Source organism: Rhamphochromis sp. 'chilingali' (genome assembly GCF_963969265.1).
Source record: "Rhamphochromis sp. 'chilingali' genome assembly, chromosome: 10".
NCBI classification, from domain to species: Eukaryota; Metazoa; Chordata; class Actinopteri; order Cichliformes; family Cichlidae; genus Rhamphochromis; species Rhamphochromis sp. 'chilingali'.
In genome coordinates this window covers 30,141,463-30,165,697 of record NC_137937.1, presented here as the reverse complement: position 1 = coordinate 30,165,697, position 24,235 = coordinate 30,141,463, and the positions used below count along the sequence as shown (strand labels likewise).

Here is a 24,235-nt window from a genome sequence, read left to right as displayed (position 1 = left end):
TGTATACAGAGTTTATAGGTAATAGTACTTCGTATTGTTTTTTATGTAACCAATGAATTATATTTTAAGTGTACTATAGAAAAGTAAATTTGATAAGCAGAGGAAAGATGTTAGACAAAAAACACAGAAACAATCACAATCTCTTATAAAACAGCCCTTTAAATACTTCATAGAGCCGAACATCTATCTGCGTGTAGCCAGTTACATAGACTGGACTAGCCTATAAACCCAGATATAAAGATACTCTTTTGGCAGCAGTCAGTGTCTTGTGAGACGCACTTGCTGGACTCACACTAGTGTGTAACTTGTTTGGCACATCTGGAGTCTCAGAGCTGATTAGGGGAGATGATTGACATTTCCCCCCCTGTTTATCTATTTAGCTATCAATTAAGCAATTTAGCTTCTAGAATGGTCAGTTGAGATAAAAATCTTGTTTGCAGTCTCATTGATTCTCTTAATCCCTCATTCTTTAGCACCTGGAGAACCTGTTTGTGTTATATATGCATTCATATTATATTATTTATTTTGCCCAGTAGCATGAGTGTGTGTCTGTGTGTGGCAATGGGTTGTTGAAAGTGAAAAGAGGATATCTGGCACACTGACCCAAGAGGGAAAGCAAATACAAATACACCAATTTTGGGGAACCTCCAGTAGCCTTGCAATAGAAGTAGAAACACTGTCAAGGGTGTAACACACATCGCTTAGTCCCAGCTTTAAAAAATAAAACATAAAAACATAGAGACAGCAACTGTGATTGAGTTAGGAAGTTAGATTTGAAAGTTAAGTTTGCCATTGCATCCAATATATGCCACTGTAGAACCACAGCAGCTGATTTGAAACTGATGCATTTTATTCCTCAATCGAGGTATGTGACTCATGTATTAAATGTTTAAATATTCATCAGTGAATATAAATCACAACTAAACTAAATGTTAGTGTGGTGTTTGATCATGATGATTACTGAGAACTGTATTCTTCCCCTCGAAAACTTGCATTGTTTTTGTTAGAGGAGTTCAGTACCTTGTGGCTCTGCTGTAATTCAACCCTGTTGCTGACCCCTTGCTAGCCTGTCCTCCTTAAGAGAAGCAGAAGGTAGCTGTAGAAAAAATCTTTCCCTTTAAGTCACCCTCAAAGCTGCAAAAAAAAAAAAAATCACATATACAATCCGCATAAGCACACACACACACACACACACACACACACACACACACACACTGATGCACACCATGTAGTAAGTGCAGGGAGGACAGGTTGTCTTATCAAAGTGTGCTACAGGAAAGTGGTGGTATCAGGGGAAATTCAAAGGACAATAGAGAACAAACACACACACACACACACACACACACCAATAGGCATGCACTGCTGGCAAGAAGAGAGGCAACATCCCCTGGAAGAATACAAGGTGGGATGGAAAGGATGGAAACCGGAGGAGAACAAGAAAAAAAAAAGGTGAAGGAACAATTTTTCTCTTTTTGCTCAGAGGAAGTTGTCACTTACAGCATTTCCCCTCAGCACCTGCACAGCCAGTGGCTGACAGCAGGTGTGTGTATTTCTTACACAGAGAGAAACATAGGGAGATATGAGACTAATGCAAAAAGAAAGAGATACTGTAGGTAGGTATAGACAGACAGACAGACAGACAGATAGACAGACAGATAGAACCACACACAGACACAGAGAGCTGTCAGAGATATGTTTTTTGCTAAAGGAAGACAGACAAAGACTCAAACATAGGGGAGGCGATGCCAGGCAGAACCACAGGACGATATCACGCTGTCATAACCATCAACCACCTTCACCTTCATTGTTTGTGTGTGAGTGTTTGGACACATAGATGCAACGCACTGTTGCAGACAACCCCCTGTCAGTTTGGTTTAAAGCCCACCAAAACCATGTGTGTGAGTGTGTTTGTGGGTAAAGGTGCATATAATTTTGTGCATTTTAGTGAGTTTATTTCATTCCAGCCAGGCAGTCCATCATCCATTCAGTCTTAATTTCAACACCTCACTGTGCACTTGGATGCACACATGCAACCATGCATCCACACGCACAGACACACGCTGGGTCTTTTTAAAATGTTTTAGCCTCCACTGACCAGCTGTCGGATCTGGGTTGCCATCAGATATCAAACCCTATAATGTCAAGGGAAATGTTAGAAAGAGAGAAAGCAGGATAGGGTGCTATTTTAAAATCTACAGCAGGACAACCCCTTGGAGTTGCCCACAGAAAAAGAGAGGACTGTTTGGTTGCACTGGTAGAGGGTAGTTAAGAGTAATTAAGAGACAAAGATACTAAATAAAGAGAGAGAATGTTGTATGCAATTGCAGATTATGAAACAACATTACAATTTTGTGACTTGAATGTTACCTCATTTGGTTTAGTGCAGATTAGTGAGCTATGGTGTAATTTCACTTTTCCCCCAATTTTGAATATTATATTTGTTATGTTCTATATGACATCTGCCGCCATTACTTCTGATTAAAGATTGCACAGAGCAGAAACCTATTTACTTAATTTCTCAATAGATAAAACAAAGTTTTACAAAGAAATGATGTTGGTTGCCAAAAATCAACTGTAAAATGTAAATAATTTCTTAAAAAAAAATAAAGAGGCCAATTATATTGCATGTAAGACATTGCAAAAAACCCCAAAAACGTCTGCCTACTATGGTTTCCTATGGTTGTCTGTCTCTCTTTGTTAGACCTGGGATAGACTCTGACCTGTCTAGGGTGTACTCCACCTCTAGAAAGGGGTAGGAAAGCCACCAGCTCCTTTCGTGACCCCGAGTTAAGTATTTAAGAAAATGCATGAATGGAGCCAAAAAGCAGAAATATCAGTGACAAACAGACCTCTTTTAACCTCTCTCCCTTCACACTGACTAATTTATTCTTACACATAGAAGTATGCTCAAACAAAAATTTTAAATATTGACAAAAGGTTATTCTATTTACTGATAATTTCAAACCTCAGAGAAGATGCCTAATTTTCCTTTTCGTGCTTTTTTGTCAACACTGACTATAAAACACTGGGAAGATAAGCAGATCTATAGTGCTTGTGTCTGTGTGGAAGACAAAGAGAGTGAGTGTCCAAGCTGGTGAGGTTGTCAATGAGAGGACAGAGGGGACTCTGGGGGAATGAGCTTGCAGAAACAAAGGACATGCACAGACTCAAAAACACATCACAAACCACTGTACACATACAAGTAAATACACACAGTCTGCTAGATCATGCTGAAGTGAAAACTGTATTTTGATAAAAATGCCATGTTTCTATGCTCCTTATTGAAATTTGTACATGTGCTACTAACAGATGTTCACAAGTAAAAGTTAAGACGATAAGAGTTCTGAAAAATATGATCATACACACTTGTATTTTATAGAAAGGTAATTTTTCATAAAAAATCATACAATTAAAAATAATAATGTACAATAATCTACATTGTCTTTAAAATAAGATACAATTATGCAAACCTTGTCTCTGGTGTCTGATGGTTGCAACAGCTGTTAAGGCATTATTGTTGTATACTAACCATAAAATACAAACATTCACACATAATAGGTATTTTTTGGATGATTTCTGCCGGGTAGTCGTGATCCACATAAATCTGACGTCCATCTATGCGTATATCCTTCTTCATCCATGCTTTTTTCAACAATAATAATAGGTATTTTTTAAAGGATGTTTTGTACTTACACTCATCCCACTCGCTCTTTTTAAACACTTACTACACTGTTAAAAAAATCCGTAAATTTAGGGGTCCCTTTACCGTGGATTTGCTACGGATTCGCTCCGTTTTGCGAAATACGGAAAGTTTGCTGTTGCGCAAGGCAGAATTTTCTCCCCCAGCCAGAATATTCAGACGCCATTACTTTCAGTGCGGTCAGTGCCTACCTAAATTTCTGCAAGTCACAAGGAAAGTTGGAAACAGGTTGGTTGTGTGGAATGAGAATGAGAATGGAGTGCCACCTTGTTCCCCCTCGTACATTAAATTGGTCTCGATAGGCAGTTGGTAGTGGTGTGTATGTGAGTGGACGTTTGCTGCTAGCTGCGTTAGCATTAGCCAGCCGCCTGCGCTTCGTAAGTACGTCAAAAACCATTTTTTCCCTCCCTCTTACATGAAATTTGGTCTCGATAGTCAGTTGGTAGCCGTGTGTGTTTCATGGTAACATTTGAATGTGTGGGTTTTGCGTTATTTTGAAGCGTGGTTTGCCCAACTAAAGTTAACGTTAGCCCATAAGTTGGATGCGCGCGCTTGTGTGTGTGGGTGTGTGTATGTGTGTAAATTAGCCACATGTGTGTATTGTTATAGCTCGCTGTGTTACGTTAGCATGCAACTGAACATGGTAATAATTAAAAGGGGTGATAGTTAAGTAGAATCAGATTTCATTGCAGAAAACATTGCAGCCCAAAGAGAGTGGCCCATGCAGCCCAACGCAAATTACTTATTTGAAGGTACCTGAAAAGTGAATATGCTTCACTGTGCTGATATAAATTTATTGTTTTCATATTGATTCTGTTCTGATTCTGGCTATCCGTCAATTGGCAAATTCAATCTCTTAAAAATGTTGACTTGTAACATTTGTGGCTTTAACGGTCGGTCTTCGACTGATTACTTGAAACACTGCCGAACACACAGAAATAATAATAATGTATCTTTTTTATGTGGCCATAGGGATTGCAGAAGGAAGTTTAACACATACAGTAGCCTTGCTGTGCATATGTCACGAGCTCATGTAGACAGAAGGAGCACACAAACATGGAACTGTAATGTGTCTGTACAGTTAAGGTGCTTGTTTAATTTTTGCAGCAGTGAATATGATGATCTTAAAACTTTAAAGTGTCATTTGAGTGGTCACATAGATGAGGGTTTGACTGTAACGTGTCCCTTTGATGGATGTTCTAAGACATTCAATGTAAAGTCATCCTTTTTAACGCATATTTCCAGATACCATAAAGGGTGGGATGTTACCAAGATAGCCCCAGTTCATATATGTGAACCAACAGAACGGTCTTTCCAAGGTGAAGGATCACATGTAGAACCTGAAGAACCTGAAAGTTTTAACATTGATGCAGAACAAAGTGATAATTTCTGCAGTGATCAAGTGAAAGACAACTTCACAGAGAGTCTTGCTCAGTTTTACTTGGGTTTACAGGCAAAATATTTGGTTCCAGCCTCCACAATAACAGAAATAGCAAATGAAATGAGAACTATAAGTGATATTCAACAGGAATATACTGTGGATGCACTAGCCTGTGAACTGGGGCAGTATGGTGTTCCAAGGGAGACTGTAACATCTCTTGGGAATAGTATATACGAGCAGAGCCCTATGCACAAGGCATTACATTCTTATTTTAAAAGGTGCATTAGGGCAAGTAAGAACTTCATAAATGTAACCAAGTCTCTGGCTGAACGGCACCAGTTGCTTCAGGCTTATCAGTCTTGTGGTACCTTGTTTCGTTCCCAGGTTCATGTCTCAGACTCAACACGGTTCTATCCAGAGCTCTATGACCAGAACATAAAGACAGTGGTTGGAGAATTTGATTTGAACTCAAGTAACTCAGTTGTCACAGAGAGTGTGCAGGTTAAAGGCACTACATATGCAAATGGAATGCTGGTCTTACTGAGCTACGCAAAAGGACTACTGCAGTTAGGACAAATAGCAAGCATTTTTGTAAAAAATGAAACTACTGTCCTACTTTTGCTTCGAGGGAAAACTGCCAGCTGGATACCTGATCTTGGACTCTATGAACTTGATGAAAATGCTTCTGACCTGTTCAGTTGCCATGATTTGAACAAACTTGATGATTATCATCCACTTTATTCTTACCAGAGAGGTACTCGGTGGCTCATTCCTCTTAAACACACACCAACATGGAACTTGTGAAAAACTATGTCAAGAAAGCAATGCCATCGCTCAGTAGCGATCAGATGGATACACTCATGGCTAAACTGGAGGAATTAGGAGTTCTCTCTGTAGATGACCTGAGCCTTGTGGACCCGGAGGACATTAAAGACACTCTGCCATTCATTCAGTGCAAAAGATTCGTCAGAGCTGTCAAAGCATTGGAAGCAGGTGAGTTTTTGCCCCTCTGTTTTAATGCAAGTTTTCTGAAACTACAAAGGTTTATTCCAAAAATGTAAAAAAAAGTTGCCATCAGCTGTACATGGCAATAATTACTCTATAATTGGTTTTCATAATTAGGTCCATTTGTATTCCTGGTTGACCCAAACTGGACATTGAGGACCAATGTATTAATTGATTTGCAACAATTGTGATGTGTTTAATTTATGGAGATGTTTGTCATGTCATCCATAGATTCACAAACTCCACCGCAGTTCACCCGGCCTGGCCCCTCATCAACACCTGAACCACAGAGGTTTCAGCTGCCCTCAACACCACCTGAGACAGCCGACTCCCCATCCCAAGACACATATTCTGTACCATGGCACAAATTTCCCTCAAAAGTCATGGATGAGTTGCGTGAAAAAAAGTACATAATGGGGAAAGACAGACGAGAGATGGTTCGGATCGTCGCTGAAGATTACCTCCATAAACACCCAGGAAGACCTGGTAGACAAAAGCTGAGGGAACTTGCCAGTATGATTGTAGGACAATATCCTGCCTCCTTCAAGCTGACAGAGCCGTTTGGAAACAAACCTTTTGCAAAAGATGGTTCTGAAACTCTCTTTCGTCAGCTGGAACACAGAATTGAAAATATGAAGAGGCCACAAAGCTCACTGAAGAGGCAAGCAGGGGGTGAAAATTCAACAAAGAAAAGGCCCAGGAATTCAGATCTGTATGGATGTGTGGCATGGGATCCAATCATTGAGGGGGCCGTGTGTAGAGAAGACCTGCTGTCTAAACGAGATGAGTTGAAACGTGCCTTTCAAACCCAGGATCTTCAGGTGGGTCTGCAATCATCCATTACAGATACAGAAAGCTTTATTAATCCTCGAAGGGCAATTCGGTTCCTACAGTCCACCATCTAGACATACAACCATTCACACAGCAATAGTATATAGCAGGAGTAATGCGATAAGGTCTGGGTCCAAGTACAATTTAGGACACATTGTGAAATTGTAGATCGTCTGTAGATCACTATGCCCATAGTCAATTGAAATTGATACCCCGTTTTATTATTTTAATTGGTTAGTTTGACTAACTGTTTGACTGTTTGTCTAACTGCCTCATATCTTTAGGAGTCATCTGTTCGAAAATTGATGACTGAAACATATCCCATTCAGCGTGAAATCCTCAACGATGATGATACCACTATTGCCGTTGTAAAGGACGAGTGGCCGTTCCTGTTTGAAGTTCCTCACCTGTTTGATCATGCATCTAAACTCCTTGGCTTCTCTGTACAAAACAAGCTGGCACAGGTGTGTTGTTATTGTTATTATTATGATTGTGCTGTGCTGCTCCATATGGAGAGAATTTTGTCTTTATTAATCAATCAGAAAAAGATTTGCAACCAAAAAGAGAGTTGAGACCAAAAAAGATAAACTGGCAACCAATCAAATAGAATAACTTGGATGAACAATCAAATGGAATAGATTTGAGACCAAAAATCAGGAAGTGACAACCAAAAAAGCAGGACATTTGAGATCAAAACAGAACAGGTTGCAAATGAAAAAATTCATTTTTATTTTTATTTTTTTCAAAATTCTCTCCATAGCTCCAAACGAAAATGAGTGTTAGTCTTATGTACTTGTACAAAATTAACACCTTGAACCTTGAACAGGAACTTTCCAAAAAAGAAAAGGGGATCAATGACTTCCTTGACTCCAAAGGGATGAAGATGGGCGAAGGTCCAATACAGCTCATCTGTGGCATTTCAAAATACTTCAAGGAAGACTCTTATAAACTCTTCCACAAAAAAGAGGTAGATGTTGTAGATTTTAAACTGTGTGCAAGATAATTATTTGCATCCAGTGGTGAACCAAGTAACCAACCACAGTAGGAAGTATAGATTCCCCTAATTGTGCTGCTGATATTCTCTATAAACTCTCTATCTATAAACTATTTACATTAATGTTTGTGCATAATGGCTACCTCTGTCTGATGAAGACACTAGCAGATAGTCAATTTGCCAGCAGGTTTGTGTGCACTGGAAACATTAATTCATGTATCATGTCTGTCACCAAAACAGATCTCTGCAGATCCTGAAGTCGAACTCCCAGTGACCCCATTTAGTATTTATTTATTTATTGTCATTGTCAAGAACAATGAAATTGCGTTTGGGGCTTCCATACAACCCCAAAAAAAGAAGAAAATAATAAATACCCCTTAAAACCCAAGTGTACATATTTAACCCAGTGTGACTCCAATGCAATAAGACAATCCTTAGCAATAATGTTCGTAGAAATTCAGACAAAGACCTGAGAAACATGACAAAATACAACAATGCAACCCATTCAATATTATTGTACTGTGAGATATGATATCAGATATGATAGTTATCTATTTAAGAAAGGGGGGGGGGGGCAGGAGGGGGAAGAGAATAAAGATATGATGCACCAATGCAGACCAGTTCATTGCTATTAAGAAGTTGGATATGGTTATTGTCCGTGAGAGGGGGGCAGAGAGTTCAGGAGCCTCACAGCCTGTGGATACAGGCTGTTGGCCAGTCTGGATGTTCTGGCCTGTATAGACCTGTACCTTCTCCCTGAGGGCAGCAGATGGAAAAGGTGGCGCGCAGGGTGATGTTGGTCCCGCAGGATACTGTGCACCCTCCTCAGACAGCGAGTGGGGAAGATATTACTGATCTCTGGCAGACTTGTTCCAATAATTCTGCCAGCTTCTTTCACCACCCGCTGGAGTGCTTGCTGATCGGCCTTGGTGCAGCTGGGGAACCACACTAGAAATCCATACGTCAGAACGCTGCTGATGGCACAGTTGTAGAAGTTCAACATCAGAGATCTGGGAATGTGTGCATCCTAATCAGAGGTTTGTAGTTAATCTTTTTTTGTATCCCAGCAAGCTGTTGTTAGCAGTTGTTATAAGCTGTTGTTGTGTCATATTTATTAAAGAAATGTTTTGCTTGCCTTAAAATATAGGATTTTTTTTTTTTTGTAAATGGTACATGGTTTTTATCTGTGTTTAAGGTGACCAGCAATTCAAGATTGCTGTTGATGGGTTACTTGTCAATGACCACATCACCTCTCCCATTGTGGCCTTGAGCTACGTCTTCTCCATGTTTTATGTCTGCAACGTCCAATACCCACCAGAGATGGCTTTTACTCTCGAATTCATGCAAAGGTAAGCACTCATTGTTTGGAAATACTTTGTAAATGTGACTTTGCCGTGCCTTTCTGCACCTGACCTGCTTTTTGTCAATCTACACTAAACCCGTTTGTCTGAGATGTACAAGCTCAAAATGTGTCGTCACATGCTGTGAGCTTTTAGATCAGCTGTTATTGGCTTATGATCCCCCTGAATATGGATTTGTTCAGAGATTTTGTAGCTCCCTGTTGAAGACTATTGTTGGAATAAATGTGTCATATCTTTTTAAAGGGCAGGTAACAGGCTTTTTGCTTTAAATAGTGTCCTAAGTCAATCAATAACAAAACAAACATAACATGATTCTAGTTGGGAAATGGAGCAAAAACATATTTTTCTCAGAATGGATTGTTGACACAAAATTCGTTTGAGCTATCTCTTTAAAACCATTAGCACCTGAGACCAGGTTATGTCAGTGGTGGGCAAACCTTTTCATGTCAAAGACACACAAACTGAAATTTATTTGGCTGCAGACCCCAAACTCAAAATATGTTGTTCCAGGGACCCCCCCCCCCCCCGAAGGAAAGACTAAACATATTAATTTAAAAAATACTACATAGTGGATTCATGCCCAAATGTTAATACTTGTACTGATGTGTAACGTGCACTGAATGTCACAGTTTCTCCACTCCATGTTTGAATAACCCCCAGGACAGTCCGTGTTCAAATGTGCTGTTACACCTTTTGATAGGACAATGTCAACTGTGTTTTCTATCCCCTTCTGTGTTCTGTGCATTTATAATATCCCTGCATACACATTGAGGATGCATGCTGTCATGTGTTGGTGATAAGCAGACTTCTCACCCTTGCAAACATTTCTGTATATGCGCAGTGTGAATGCATGTGTCTTGAAAAGACAAAGGAAGAGATAAGCTTAGCCACTGGCACCAGCACCACAACAACATTGGGTTCTAGACAGATGGTCAACTAGAATGATAGAGAGGTTCACACATAGGGGCATATTGAAGAAAACAAATGTAGGATTTTATTGAACTGCTCCACTCCTGTCAAGCCACACTACATGTGCAAACTTTGTCTGCATATCACTATTGTTTTTTTTTTTTCCTCAGAGTTTTCTTTGGGGTCAATCCTGAGCGAGGCTCCAAGGCAGAGAAGAAGGGGAAGAAACGGCACTTCATTCCTCCACAGGTGTGCAAGCTGGTTTCTCAGCTGAAGGAATTTGAATGCAAGCAGAAGGAATCTGAATGGGCCATTTGAGTTGTTCTCAGAGCTCAGAAAATACCTTTTTGGACTGAATGTACACACACACACACACACACACACACACACACACACACACACACACACACACACACACACAAAGGCGAATCCAAAAACATGGGGCTTGGGAGTAGAAATACAGATTTTTACAGTATTAGGTGAGTTCAGATGTTTTAACTAGATGCCCACAACACACATGCTGCAGTTTCAAATCCCCCATGTTACGGGGGAGGGAAGGTGGGCGATATTTGTCATTCCAGTTAAGCTTTTCCTGTCATTGTGGAGTTGGAGGTGTAAGTTTTAATTTTTTTTTAGTTTTAAGTTGTTTTAAGAGTTTTAAAAATCTCTTTATGGCATGTTGCACAGTCATCCTTCTAAGGTCATGGTTGTTATTGCTGCACTGATGTTTTATAGAAAAGTTGTATAATGTAATACTTCTAATGTTCTATTTGTTTTTTGTAGAAAGGTCAGCCACTGGTTGCAGAGCTCTGCCTGTCGGTGTGATATGTGGAGTTGGAGGTGTAGGTTTCTGCATCCTCCTGGAGGGGGCTCCTCATTTTGCACTGACAGGTGAGACAGCAACAGCAATGCTGGCAGTTTTATTGTCTTATTTTGTCATTGTATTTAACAAATTAATTTGTTATTAATGCCTGTCAGCCTGTGGATGCTAAAAAGTTGCTAGATTTGGCATCTCCCTGTTAAAGGACATGGCTGTACTTCTTTGAGAGAACAGCTGGTTTATGTATGTAAAATTTATCTGAATGTGAAGGTGATGTTCTGAATGTTTTAATGGTTGTAATGTAAATATTGCAAATCATTCACCACAAAAAGTGAAATCACTTTAAAGCACTGGCAGCTGTTAAAGGAAATAAATAATTGCTGTGATTCTACATTTGTGCTTTATTGATGGTAAACGGTATAGAGAATGGTACAGAATTAAACATTTTAGGATGACTGAAGTGTCCGTAAATGGTATGGATTGAGTACTTAAATAATACGGAATATTCCATTTTAGGTTTGATGGAACTGTCCGTAAATGGTAAAGAAAAAGTCAGGTAAATCTACGGAAATATCTGTTATAGGGTTTACGGAATTGTCTGTGCAATAACTCCGAAATTTATGGAAAATATGGAATTTTCCATTTTAGGTTTGACGGAAATGTCCGTCAATGGTACAGAAAAACTCGGGTAAATCTACAGAAATATCCGTTTTAAGGTTTACGGAAGTGCCCGTACAATAACGGAAAAAGTGCTGGTAATTAATTACCAGCACTTTTTCCGTTTTATAACGGAATTTTTTTTAACAGTGTAGATAGAGAAAGCAAAATGAAGAGAGTTTGACTGACTATTCCAGTTTTTTGTCTTACAGTGTTCGTTGTATACATTTCTATATATTTCTATATATTTCCATCCTTGCCAATTTGTGGTACTGCAGATACCTCCATGATTTTATCCCTGGTGAAGTTATGTTTCTCAGTATTATTTCTATCTTGTACAATTTTCCTCTCGCTCTGTCTTCCTCTCACAGCCGCTATGCCAGCTATATCCTTTTCTGATTGCACATAGGCCCTTTTTCTGACATATACAGGCCCCCTGTCAAGCACTTGGACCCATACATACAGACCTATGCTACGTCTTATTCTTGTTTGCCCTTTCTTACTCACAGCTACCCCCTATCAGGACAACCAAATAGTGCCCTGTTTTTCTAACATACACAGATGAACACGCTTGCTTGAATATTGTCTGTTTTTATCATTTACCCATTTTTTAAGCTATTCATACTACCTCCCTCTTTCCTTATTTTAACCACAGTGACACACTCTCTCTTTCCATCACATACGGGACAAACACAGACCCCCAACCCAGATCTTCACCAATGTGCAACATGCAAATGCTTTTAAGAGAAGCCCAGCAAAGGGACAACAGTGTGTGTCTACACCTGTGTATGAATGTGTTTGCATACTTAAATCGCCTCTGAGGCATAATGTTTTGTCTTTTTTACTTTTTCTGGTTTTTTTAAATGAATTTAATGCTTTTCTTTCGGGCACATAACAGAGAGAGCTTTCTAAATCATGTTAGATTCTACTTATAATTACTCACATTTTCAGATCAAATGTTTCTTTTGCCATATTAGTCAGCTCAGTCTTGGTATTTGGTTTACTCGCCTGTGTAATTAATTATATGCAATAAACTACATCATTGTGCATTGAATAAAAGAACAAGAATCACAAAACAACTCTCTAAATACGCAGTCTTTTTAATCATTCTAATGGTTTACAAATTTTTATTTGGTAAATAAACAGTGTATTTTATCTACCTTTGCTACTACAAGATGGCAATGAGTGATTGCAGGCCCATCACAATATAAGAAGTACCGTGGCTGTTTCTGCGATTGTGCGATGGCAATACTGAATAATTTACAGTGTCTACCATTACTTTGCACTTTGTTGCATTTTAAAGTTTCAAATACATGAAAGCCTCCGAGAGAAAGAGGAAAAATAGAAGAGAATTGGTGAGTCAGAGAAGACAAGAGGAAAATGAGAGAAACATAAAGAGATGAAAAACAGCAAGAGATACAACGGCATGGGGAAGACAGAGAGATGCAAGGCAGACTTAGAAACATACACAGACAAAGTAAACATGATCCAGATCCAAAAGTAGTGAAGGAAACATAAGCAGATTGAGATGCTGAATTTCTGTGACTGTTCTGGTTGTCTAATTGCTGCAAAATAGCAATATATTTATTATTATCTGGATGAAAGGGCTTCTCTGCCCAGTTTTCAGAGTTTTCAGTGAGGCTACTTAGTATTATGGTTTATGTTTCGCCTCTGTCAGTGCGCCCCAGGGTGGCTGTGGCTACAATGTAGCTTGCCATCACCAGTGTGTGAATGTGTGTGTCGATGGGTGGATGACTGGATGTGTAAAGCGCTTTGGGGTCCTTAGGGAGTAGCAAGGCGCTATACAAATACAGGCCATTTACCATTTACCATGTTTCGTTTTCTTTACTTATGCAAATGTAAAGACTGAAAATATTGGACAAAGTCATCTACATGTATGGCAATGAGAGGTTTGCTAAGGCAGGGAGACAGCAAAAAAACATAATGCATTTTCATGAATGCACCATGCAACAGAATAAAACCTATTCCCTAACCTACCCTACTCTAATAGCTTTTTAATTTTAAGTTGATAATTACAGTGTTCTTCCAGCATGTAATCATCGGCTAGTGAGAGTGACCACTAATATTCTGTAAGTTCTTAAGAAAGAACAAATGCAGAGGAGTCTTTGTTTGTGTAATTAAACATTGACAACTCAAGATAAATAACCAAAGTAAAGTAGACAAAAAACACAACCAGAATCATCTAAAACAGCTAAACAATAAAGTCTTTTAAAACAAAATGTGTAGCAAACTTTTTAAGTGCATACATTAACTTTTTATTATTATTACAAATATTTTATTTTTTTCCAACAAGCTCGATTATAAAAAGGCAGACAGAAATCAGCTCACTGTACACCGTGTCGGCTCTGATTTACACTTTATTGGTTCCCATTGCACTTAAATCCCCTTTCCCCAATCTCACACTTACACAGACATAGACAATCACAAACTATCGATCTGTGGGCTATGTGAGTGAAAAATCCGGTGCAAAAGAAGACTGACAGCTGGCAACAAACAAAAGCACACATTTTAAAATCAAAAAGCACAGTCACAGATGTAGTATTAAATGCTGTCGACCTATCCTCCATCCCAACCCGATAACCTCTCTCTTTCTTGCCATTACACACATAGATACACGCTCTAACTTTTCCTCTGTGTCCGTAATCAGATATTGATTTAATGCAGCACCAGATATCACATCCATCTCTGCCTTTCTCTATTTTCTCTGATATTTTTGTGCTTTCGTGATATCTGTCCAGTGTCATGGAGACACGCCTTTTGAGATAAGGCCTTGTTGACCCAACCAAGAAACAGATAAAAATGTCTTTGTTTAATTTATTTGTTTCGGAGAAAAAAGTTAATGCAGGTCAGGATGAGAGAGGATCCAGACTGCTGCACCTGCAGACTTTTAACCTGATATTACTGATTCAGTGTATTGTGTTTTGATATGACACCTCTTTCTTTTCATTTAACCCACATTAAGAGGACATGGGTTGTGTGTACTTTGTGGCAGTTTAGCATTTTTGTTTGACTCCTCGGTGATCAACAAAAAATATTAAATGTTAATAAGATAGCATGTACTTTATTTAAAACTCTTTAGGGATTCCATCTTGCTCACTCGACAGAAAAGCACACCTGCTATTTATTTTAGAAACAAACAAGAAAATAGATTTTGTTTTTAACACAGTGGCGGGTGTTATAAAAAAAACTAACCATAAGGAAAGCCAGGAGGGTTTTAAGTAATCGCTAGCTTGTGGCTTGAATAGCACTCTGCTCCCACTGTGAATTTTAACCGTGGCATATGCAAAATAGCCTTGCAAAAAGTCTTGAAATTATTTTGTCTGCAATAGCACTAAACGCCTACAGAATTTTAGTGGATTTCCCACAGTTTAATTTCCTGTTGTGTCTATCTATAAGCCTTCGTGAACTCTGGAAAACAAATATATGCCAATCCCTCTGTGGAGGAATCTAATTTATTTTAGATGTGGGGAGTGTTGTAAAGAGATCAATTAGTCTAGCTGATATTTGTGCTATAAAAAAAAATAAACTAAACAGAAAGAAAATAGGGGTGGTGAGAATAAAGGAGAGAGAATGAACTAAGACATGTCAACCTAACAAGCAGTACAAGGGAGAAAAACAGGAAAGAAAATCTATGTGCATGGAAAATAGTTATGAAAACATTTGACAACAATAGTACAAGAAAGTACCTGATATATTTTGCTTGGTTTAGTGTCCTGAATGCTCTGCAGCTTTCAGCTGTGCTATGCTTCAACTGTGACAAGAAAAATTCACTGCACACCTGAATATTCTTATTAGCGTGGAAATGTAGAGCAGACAACAGAAAGAAAAAGGTTCAGAGAATTAAGACACTTACGACCTGGGAATGAATGACAATAAGCAAGAATCAGTGACAAAGTTACATTGGGATCCATTAGTGGTTAATGATCAATATTATTTAAATGTATATTATGCATATGATGTATCTAAGTGATTTATTTTATTACTATCGTGTTTATTTAGTGTATGTCTTGTTTGCTGTTGTATAATGTTAAGGTTCAAAATTGAGGAAGGAGAGTACAAACCACCCATGGTCCAGAAGGTCTTGGTCAAACAATGATTTTAATGAACACACGTGTGGGAAGATACTCTGTACGCCGACAGCAAGTGATCTCCAACTTAATCAAAGCATGAACAGATATTTTATAGCATCAGGGTTTGATTTACTGACGCCCCTTCATGCGTCACAGATACATTTTATACATAGATCAGATCAACACCACAATGACTTTTCACCCAGAAGATCATCTTCTATTTTCATGGCTGGTACTTTCCGTTCTTAAAGTAAATTGTTCCTCTTTCTTGCCGAGACAACAAGGACGGTTCCTCTTTTACCGAGACACTTTTGCAGTTACAACCAGACATGACTAATCTCTCCTCTAAATAAATTTAACTCATGTGTGTGTGTCACGACCTCACATGCTCTTTCTCAATTCACCTGTTGCACTTCTGACCTTTCACCAGACCAGAGGCTCACTGAGACTATGTGTATGTCTTCTACTAAATAAATGTTTTAACCAAGAACTTCTACTTAAAAGCTTAATACAAGAATATGAACATATAAAAGATATTAAAATGAACTGTTGTGTAAGCATGTACTGCAATTCCTTCTATGTTCTAGTTTTCCCTCAGCATGGATCATCTAGACACTCTCACTAGATGAAGCTTAAGACCATTAATGAACCTGAACATCAACTCAAATAAGCACAGATATGCATTGTGTACACAATAGTTATAACTGCACCTGAAATACAAGGTCAACATAATAACTGTATGCATAACATCTTAAGGCCTTCTTAAAGCTATCTGTTACATTGTTAAAGCCTCGTCTTAGCCTGCTGCTCAAAATAACTTTCACTTCTGCAAAACTCTCCAAGCCTGTTTCCTGTCAGCCTGTGACTTTTAGCCTTTCTGAAAGACACACACTGTTCAACCCCTGAATGCAATATAAACTCCAGATTATATTATTAATGCAATGGTAATGCTGACAATTATTTAACAATAGCAGTAAAATAATTTCCCTGCTCCACAATAACAACACCAGTTCCTTGAAACTGCCTGAAAACAGCATAAAGGCTTATCTTAAAGCCACTTTGTGAAAGCTTGATGGTGCATATAAAAGATAAGACACTGATATTTATCAACAGTCCACAATCTTAAAAGCAAGAAAAAATGGACAAAGGTGAAGAGGATAAAATATTCTCTCACATTCTGAACACACACACAGAGTGTATTTTATACATTTGTGCAAAATGAAATGAAGCGATAGCACGGATTTCTGCATGTGTACAGGCATTCACGTTTGAGGGAACGCCTCTGTTTTTATTGCACTAAATGTGTCTTCTTTGTGTTACACAGTGATGCGTAAAATCTATGAAGTCTCTACAGTGAACTAATTGTCATTGTTTTTTTATTGTACCGTTTTCATTGTTTTGGTCTCAGAAAGGAAAATGACTCAATCGCTGGATTTTTACAGTATGATGGATTTCTGCACGCCCACACACACACACACACACACACACACACACACACACACACACACACACACACACACACACACACACACACACTCTTGCCATGCTCAAATGTACGCATACACACTCTGACAGAGACTCCAAAAGAGAAAAAGAGAAAGAATGAATTATTAATCACGCCGCCTAATTATGGTGTGTGGCCCTGAGAGAGATATGATCCTGGGGAAATCACATCTAACAGTCATTTATCACAACAAATAGAGTGAAAAACACTGGTTAGAGGAGAAGAGAGAGCAGACGAAACTAGAGAGAAGAAGAGAGAGCAAGAGCAGAGCAAAGAAGGCCAACTGTGCTATCAGATTCTACTATTAAAATATGCTAAGGAGATGCAAGGATAGGGAGGCAAGAGGAAGGGTAAAAGGAGAGTCTAAAATACTAAATTAGGAGATGCTCAAGGGAAACTAAAGCCCATAACAGCGTCAAAACGGGGTTTACATCACAACAAATTTCATTTTCCAAAACAAGGATTAAATATATAAATGGAATGAAAAAGAAAAGAGTACAGGTTCATATTGAGTAACCTGCGCAACAACTTAGTCAAGCAGTTCTTCTTTTTACTCATTGGATTTCCTGCTTTTATTGTAAGTAGAAGAGTGAGAGATTTTTTTCCTCCCAGACTGTATGACTTGATATTTAGCCTTGCGTATATTTGGCCACTAATAATATACACAGGGGCATCTGAGCTGTGCCATGGCATGGCATGGTGGACTAGGCTGATCTGAAAGAGTGACTGAATCAGGCCAGGTATCAAATCCAGACTGTCAGCCATGCAGACCACGAGCCCACTCAGGCTTTTAAAAAAATAAAACACCAACTCCCAGAAGGCTCAGCTCTTTGCCTCTCCACCTCCTCTCCCTGACAGCTCAGAAGGAGGTGGGGTGATGGTGTGTGCAAATGCATGCATGTGTACGAAAGCAGAATTCATGGAAGAAGCAGGGAAGAGGGAGTGATGGAGTGAGAAAAATGCTGAATAGGAGTTGGGAAAGCAGCAGGAACTTGGAAAATAGGCAGAGAGAGAAATGCAGTAGTGTACCACTGTTCCCCCAACAAGGCCACCGAGGAAAAACTGAGAGAATTTCTGGAGTCACTTATAGGGAGCATCTATTTGTAGGTTTGCACTGCACACGAATGTGTATGTGTTCATGCATATCTTTGAGACCATTTTGGAGGCCAAATGTCAGGTTCCCTCCATGCCTGAAGCCACTTACATCAGATGGTAAATGGTCTAGATGCAAAGTGAAACAAGCCTCTGGGTTCAATTCCTCTGCTCATTCCAGTGGCCCTGCCAATCAAACAGGGTCAGACTAAGACAGAATGGGATGGAGTGGGTGAAGAGATCATGGAACAGAAAAGAATAAAAAAAATGGGGTGAAAAAAGCCCAAATAAAATATAATTTAAGAGAAAAGGGCAATAAAGAAAATCTTTGAATGGACCATTACTTGTACACGTTTGTGTGTTTGCATTAAAGAATCTTAAATGGCATCGACTTTCAGAAAGGTCACTTTACACACACACACATACACCTTTCTCTACAGTGTTCTTGGAATCAATTGGCAAGTAAATGCTAGGACATTTTGTGTGTGTTGACACTTCTGGCATTATAACACTTAATGTCAATTAGAGTGACAGGTAGACAGGTCATTCTGAGGAGGAGACAGTGACAAAGAGTGAAGACAGAGTGTCAAAAGAGGTTTAGACTTTTGATTTCCTATGATGAAAAGTGTTGCAGAAAAAGCATAAGTCACAAATACAATCTTAGCTGCCCTCACAAGTGCGCGTGCAAACACACACGCATACTAACAGACAGCAAAAACAGAAGCTGTGAATAGCATGTGAATGCTTTGAGACTGCCATGAATAGCATTTAAATACAAATAGCCAGAACATCCTTTCCCACTGTATATTTTTATTAGCGCGCAAATATTCGTGAGACTGACATAATGTATTTATCATCCAGCCCATACCTAAATTTAAGTATTGCCATTAAGTCTGCCACAAAGGAGACAGATCTCACCATTTTCCTGCAAGGACTCAGCTCTTATACAAGCTATTCATGTAGACTGAAAGCATCAAAAAATACTTTCAGAATGTCGGATTCACATAGTCAGAAGAGCTATGTTTAACTTTGCCTTTATTATTACCCCTCAGAACATTTGGTTTGCAGTCAGATATTGGATACATACAGATGTTCAGTTTTTTAGTTGTTTTTTTTGTTGTGGTTGTTGTTGCTGTTTAAATACAGATTTGCAAAATCCCAGCCAGGCACAGTACAAAAAAAGGAGTCAGTATCTGTACTTAGGAAACAAACCCACAGGTTGTCCAACTTGTGCAACTGTGATATTTCTGTTATGGCCCTTTAGTTTAATTTCAAGCTGAGCTTATAGCAGCAGAGGGGCACCGTTTGAGATAACACACTTAAGAACAACAGGTGTCCTGATATCCTCTCATTTTACACAGATAGATTAACAACATGAATTGAACATGCAAAAATGTAGAAATATGCAGTGCTGCAAGCCACATCTCAAACGTTCCTGATCATTCTGAAAATGCTACTAATGGTAAATGGCCCGCATTTATATAGCGCTTTACTAGTCCCTAAGGACCCCAAAGCGCTTTACACATCCAGTCATCCACCCATTCACACACTGGTGATGGCAAGCTACATTGTAGTCACAGCCACCCTGGGGCGCACTGACAGAGGCGGTACTACCAAAGGGGCAAAACTCTAGCAGAGTTTAAAAGTTAATCCATTGACTAATCTGTACCTAAAAGCAAAGCAACTCTTAAGTCACCCTTGATTTCTTTATATTTTGCTAGGAAATAAGTAAGGCAATTTGTTGAAACATCAGTAAAGATACATGGAAATACAGTTTGTAAGGCAAAAACAGAGTTTGCTCATTTCTAACGGGCGTCAAAGTCAATATTTGATATGACCACTTTATTTTTGAACACAGCCTGAAATCTCTTAGGAAAGCTTTCCTGTAATTTCCTGTAGTCTTCAGATATAGTTATCCAGGCTTCTTGCAGGACATTCAAAACTCTTCTTCAGATGCTGAAAACCTTTTGTCTTGTTCTGTGTAAAGATGATCCCAAACTGCTTTAATAAAGTTGAGGTTTTCATGCTGAGGAGGCCAATCCCAGACTTAGTGTTTCATTGTTTGTTTTGTTTGTGTTTGGAATCTTTGCCAAGCTCAAAGAAGCCATTTCCTATCTGACACTTTTCAGTTGGTATAACATGATGGACCAAAATCTGATGTTTCTTTTCTGCACCCAAAATTTCTGCATCCATAATTCCATCAATTGACAAATGTTTTCTCATATGGGGGTCATGTGATTATTGGGGTTTTCTGTTTTCTCTTTATGATTGTAGGGTCTTTACCTTTCTAAATAAAGACTCATAAGGCAACTGTTTGCAATGATTTGGCGCTATATAAATAAAATTAAATTGAAAAGAAAAAAGCCCTGTGACAGACTGGCGACCTGTCCAGGGTGTACCCTGCCTCTCACCCTAAGACAGTTGGGATAGGCTCCAGTGCCCCCCGTGACCCCAAAAAGGAGAAGCTGAAGCCAATGGATGGATGGACAAAAAAATTAAATGAATTGAAAAAGACCTGTTGCCACTGATTTTCAGTTCTTGTGCAGTTTGGCGTACATCAAGCTTTTTCTCCCCCTTTTTTCCTTCCATAAAAATAGCTTCACAACAATCAACATTTACCTGAGTACACTGAGGTTTTAGCAAACAGCAGATAGCTAACTGAATGATCAGATGCATCTCTTAACTCATGTGTTTGCTGAGTTTATTAAGGAAGTGACTTTTAGGTACTGTTAGGTACAGTACATCTGCTGTAGATAGTGTTTTAGGTCTGCCACGTCTACTTTTCTCCTGCACTTGTCTAGTTTCTTCAGATTTTTTTAAGGACAAACTGTACAGTATGACAAGATGTTCCACGTTTTCAGCTTTGGGAACTTTGGTGGTAAAAAAAAAATACTATTTTATGCCAGTCACACTGTTACTTTTTGGCATTTTTAACTAAAGTTAACTAATGAAAACCAGACTGAAATTATGTGAAAAAACAGCCAATGTCCAAAGAAAAAAACTTTAAAAGACCTTTAGAAAGAAGACCACTTTAAAAATTACAAGAAAGTCTGACTATTTGGAAGTGAACTTTAAATCAAGGCGGAAATCAAGATTGTTACACAGTCTTTATAGACACGACTGCTTTAACAGAAGACAGCTGTTTCTAATTACTGTGAAAAAAAGTGAAGTCAGTTAAAGGATTCTATTGAGATCATGTAGGATGGTTCAGGTACCAGAATAGCTGAACAGAAACCTAAATGGAGCAGATAAGATCAGCATAAGATAAGTCGTGAGCACAAAGGTTTATTGAGGCTAGAAAGCTGAAGTTGGAAGAGGTATTGGGTAATGAAAGGAATAAATGAAGATGTAAGAAAAGATGGAAGAAGGAGGAGGAAAGAGAGAAAACGGTAGAGACAGAGACAGTGATTGAATGCTGTTATTGTGGTTGCAGAGGAAGAGAGCAAAAGCAGCGAGGCGTTTCCTTATCACATTGCGGATGATGTGTTTGTGTGTGTGTTTCTATGTGAAAAAGAAAGAAAATGGTAGAGAGAGGACAAACAGACCTTTCTGCCCCCAAGTGTAGAGAATTTTAAAATAGAGCTTTAATTGTTTCTACATGTCTGAGTCACGAGTGTCTGCTGTACTGTGCAGCATGCGGCCAGACGCTCAGACATATACACTTGGTCCATATACCAATGCAAAACACTGATGATTTATTTTTAATGTGATGAGTTTATGGTACAGTAAATGACTGAACTGCATGCATTTGAATTAATTTGCAGATACATACAAATTTGAAATTAAATTTGTTATGTTTTATTTATTTTTTAAATTCCTCCCTGATTATTTACACAGGTGAATGTGTTTTTTCAATATTTACTTTATAATATGATAACTTCTGTTGGTGTTTCAAGATACCAAGAAGAACTGTGTTCCAATAACCGTGCATTCAGACAGAGAAAAATAGAAAGAGAAAATAACAAATCATTGACATACAGAGGGAGGCAGAAAATGAAAAGTCAGTGTGCAGTAGGAAAAAAAGAAGGAAGGGGATGAATACAGAGAGAAGGGAAAGAAAGATGAAAATGAATGGCCTATCTCCATAAAAGTAGCCATGCTTCTCAAGGTGGGAGCTGAGCAGCTAAAAGTCAACAGCCGAAGAATGGATAGGACTGATTGAATTTATAGGAGCTACTTCCTTAGATCAATGCCACACACACACACACACACTGAGGGAGAAAATGCATGCTGGAAGCAGATTTGTTGTCCATCAATACCTCACTTCCTCCTGACTTCTGAAGAATTAGTAGGAGTGAAAAGGAGCAGCACAGCCTATCCTTTTTAGACCTAATTTATCCATTGTTGACTAAGCAGCAACTTTTTCACCAACTTCGTATGCACATTTTTCAGTCTGGGAAACAAAATGAATTAAAAAACACATTTTTGATTTTTGGAAGTATTTAAAAAAAAAGGATAGTTTAATTTCACCTGTATGAATAGCTTAGACCAGGGTCGTCCAACTTCAGGCCTCAAGGGCCGGTGTCCTGCAGGTTTTAAATGTGTCCTTGATCCAACACAGCTGATTTAAATGGCTAAATTACCTCCTCATCATGTCTCCAGAGGCCTGTTAATGAATTAATTATTTGACTCAGGTGTGTTGAACCAGGCTGATATCTAAAACCTGTAGGACACCGGCTCCTGAGGCCTGGAGTTGGACACCCCTGGCTTAGACTAACCAGTAAGGATTTGAACCTGCAACTTTGAGAACTGGAACAGGTACACCTGTATTCACTGCCTTTTGAACATTATTAAATGTCCCTTCTTTAGTTGGAATTTTTCTCACTCAAAGTTCTAAAATTTAGAAAAATAGTGGAAGACAGATTTAAGGTAAGTTGAGAGGATATCATATAAAAGTATCATGATGAACTGAATGGGTCGAGTGCTCAACATGAATTCTTAAGAGATTATATATGTCTCTTTCTTGGGTTTTCCCATTTTTATAAAATCCTCCTCCTCAAGCTCTTTTATGTAGAGAGAGAGTGTAGCACTTAACGGTGGCATTTTAACTGATTCACTGGCATAAGGCTTAGTGTCGAGAACAGCATTATTCATTTTTTTTAAAAAAAAGTCAAGAAACAAATGTGACAAACGCATACACACCAACATTCACACAGTTCTGCTGAGCCTAAGTGGCAAGTCCAGCACTATTAGTTACTGATGAAAAATGAGGGCAGGCAGGATAACTGTTAGAGAAGAGAGAGTGAGGAGAGCAGAGTGCAGGGGCAGTCAGAGTGAGAGGGGAGAAAAGAGAGAAAATTAGGAGATGCAACAGAGAGCTCTTTGCAAATCTGGATGTGAGTCGGAAGAGACGGGAAAGAAAAGGAAGACAAGAGACAACAAAAAATTGGATGAGTCAGGTACTTGGTTTCAGTGAGAAACTAAATAGGAGAAAAAGTATAAGAGAAGTCTTAAAAAAGAGAGCAAGGGTGAGAGAGAGAGAGAAGTCAATTAACAGAATGTTAACATGAGAGTAAGAGTCAGAAAGACAAGAGTAGGTAGATATCAACACAGTCCTGCCATATTTTATATCTACAGTTAAGTCTGCATGTATATATGTCTGTGTGTGTGTTGTCCTGTATTTCTGTGGTCTACGCTGCCTAAACTATGTTAACTATCTAAAAGGACCATTTCACTCTCCAATTAGCATATCTTTGAATACACTGCTCTGTATTATTGTACAGTTGTGTCAGAATGTATTCAGAGTTTTTCCACATTTTGCAAAATAAACTGTTTTATTTATTCTATTGTAACTAAAAAGTGTTGCACAGGCTCAGTGTTTCATTCCACCTTAATATTACAAGTCTTTTGCACAGTTGATAAAACCTGATGAAAAGATAACCAGTGGCAT

At 38.7% G+C, this 24,235-nt stretch overlaps 2 protein-coding genes across 8 annotated transcripts in view; one reads left to right on the top strand and one right to left on the bottom strand.

Annotated features, from left to right (window-relative positions):
• The window catches only part of LOC308403984 (transmembrane protein 132C), a 310,199-nt gene that overhangs the window by 110,639 nt on the left and 175,325 nt on the right, over positions 1-24,235 (bottom strand). The window lies entirely within an intron of this gene.
• LOC308403985 (uncharacterized protein) lies at positions 3,859-11,392 on the top strand. 7 transcript variants are annotated; one of them, XR_013973026.1, is made up of 7 exons: positions 4,797-6,074; positions 6,318-6,747; positions 7,202-7,381; positions 7,744-7,884; positions 8,152-9,260; positions 10,352-10,430; positions 10,965-11,392. XR_013973026.1 is itself a non-coding variant. In XM_080893799.1 (5 exons), exons 2-4 carry the CDS (start codon positions 5,873-5,875, stop codon positions 7,221-7,223), a joined length of 654 nt encoding a protein of 217 aa, XP_080749925.1. In that variant the 5' UTR covers positions 3,859-3,928; positions 5,466-5,872; the 3' UTR covers positions 7,224-7,381; positions 7,744-8,133. The 7 variants fall into 7 exon arrangements, 6 of the variants coding, with proteins under 6 accessions (XP_080749925.1, XP_080749927.1, XP_080749928.1 ...); XM_080893799.1 differs by lacking the exons at positions 8,152-9,260; positions 10,352-10,430; positions 10,965-11,392 and adding an exon at positions 3,859-3,928 and having other exon boundaries at positions 5,466-6,074; positions 7,744-8,133; XM_080893801.1 differs by lacking the exons at positions 8,152-9,260; positions 10,352-10,430; positions 10,965-11,392 and adding an exon at positions 3,862-3,928 and having other exon boundaries at positions 5,832-6,074; positions 7,744-8,133.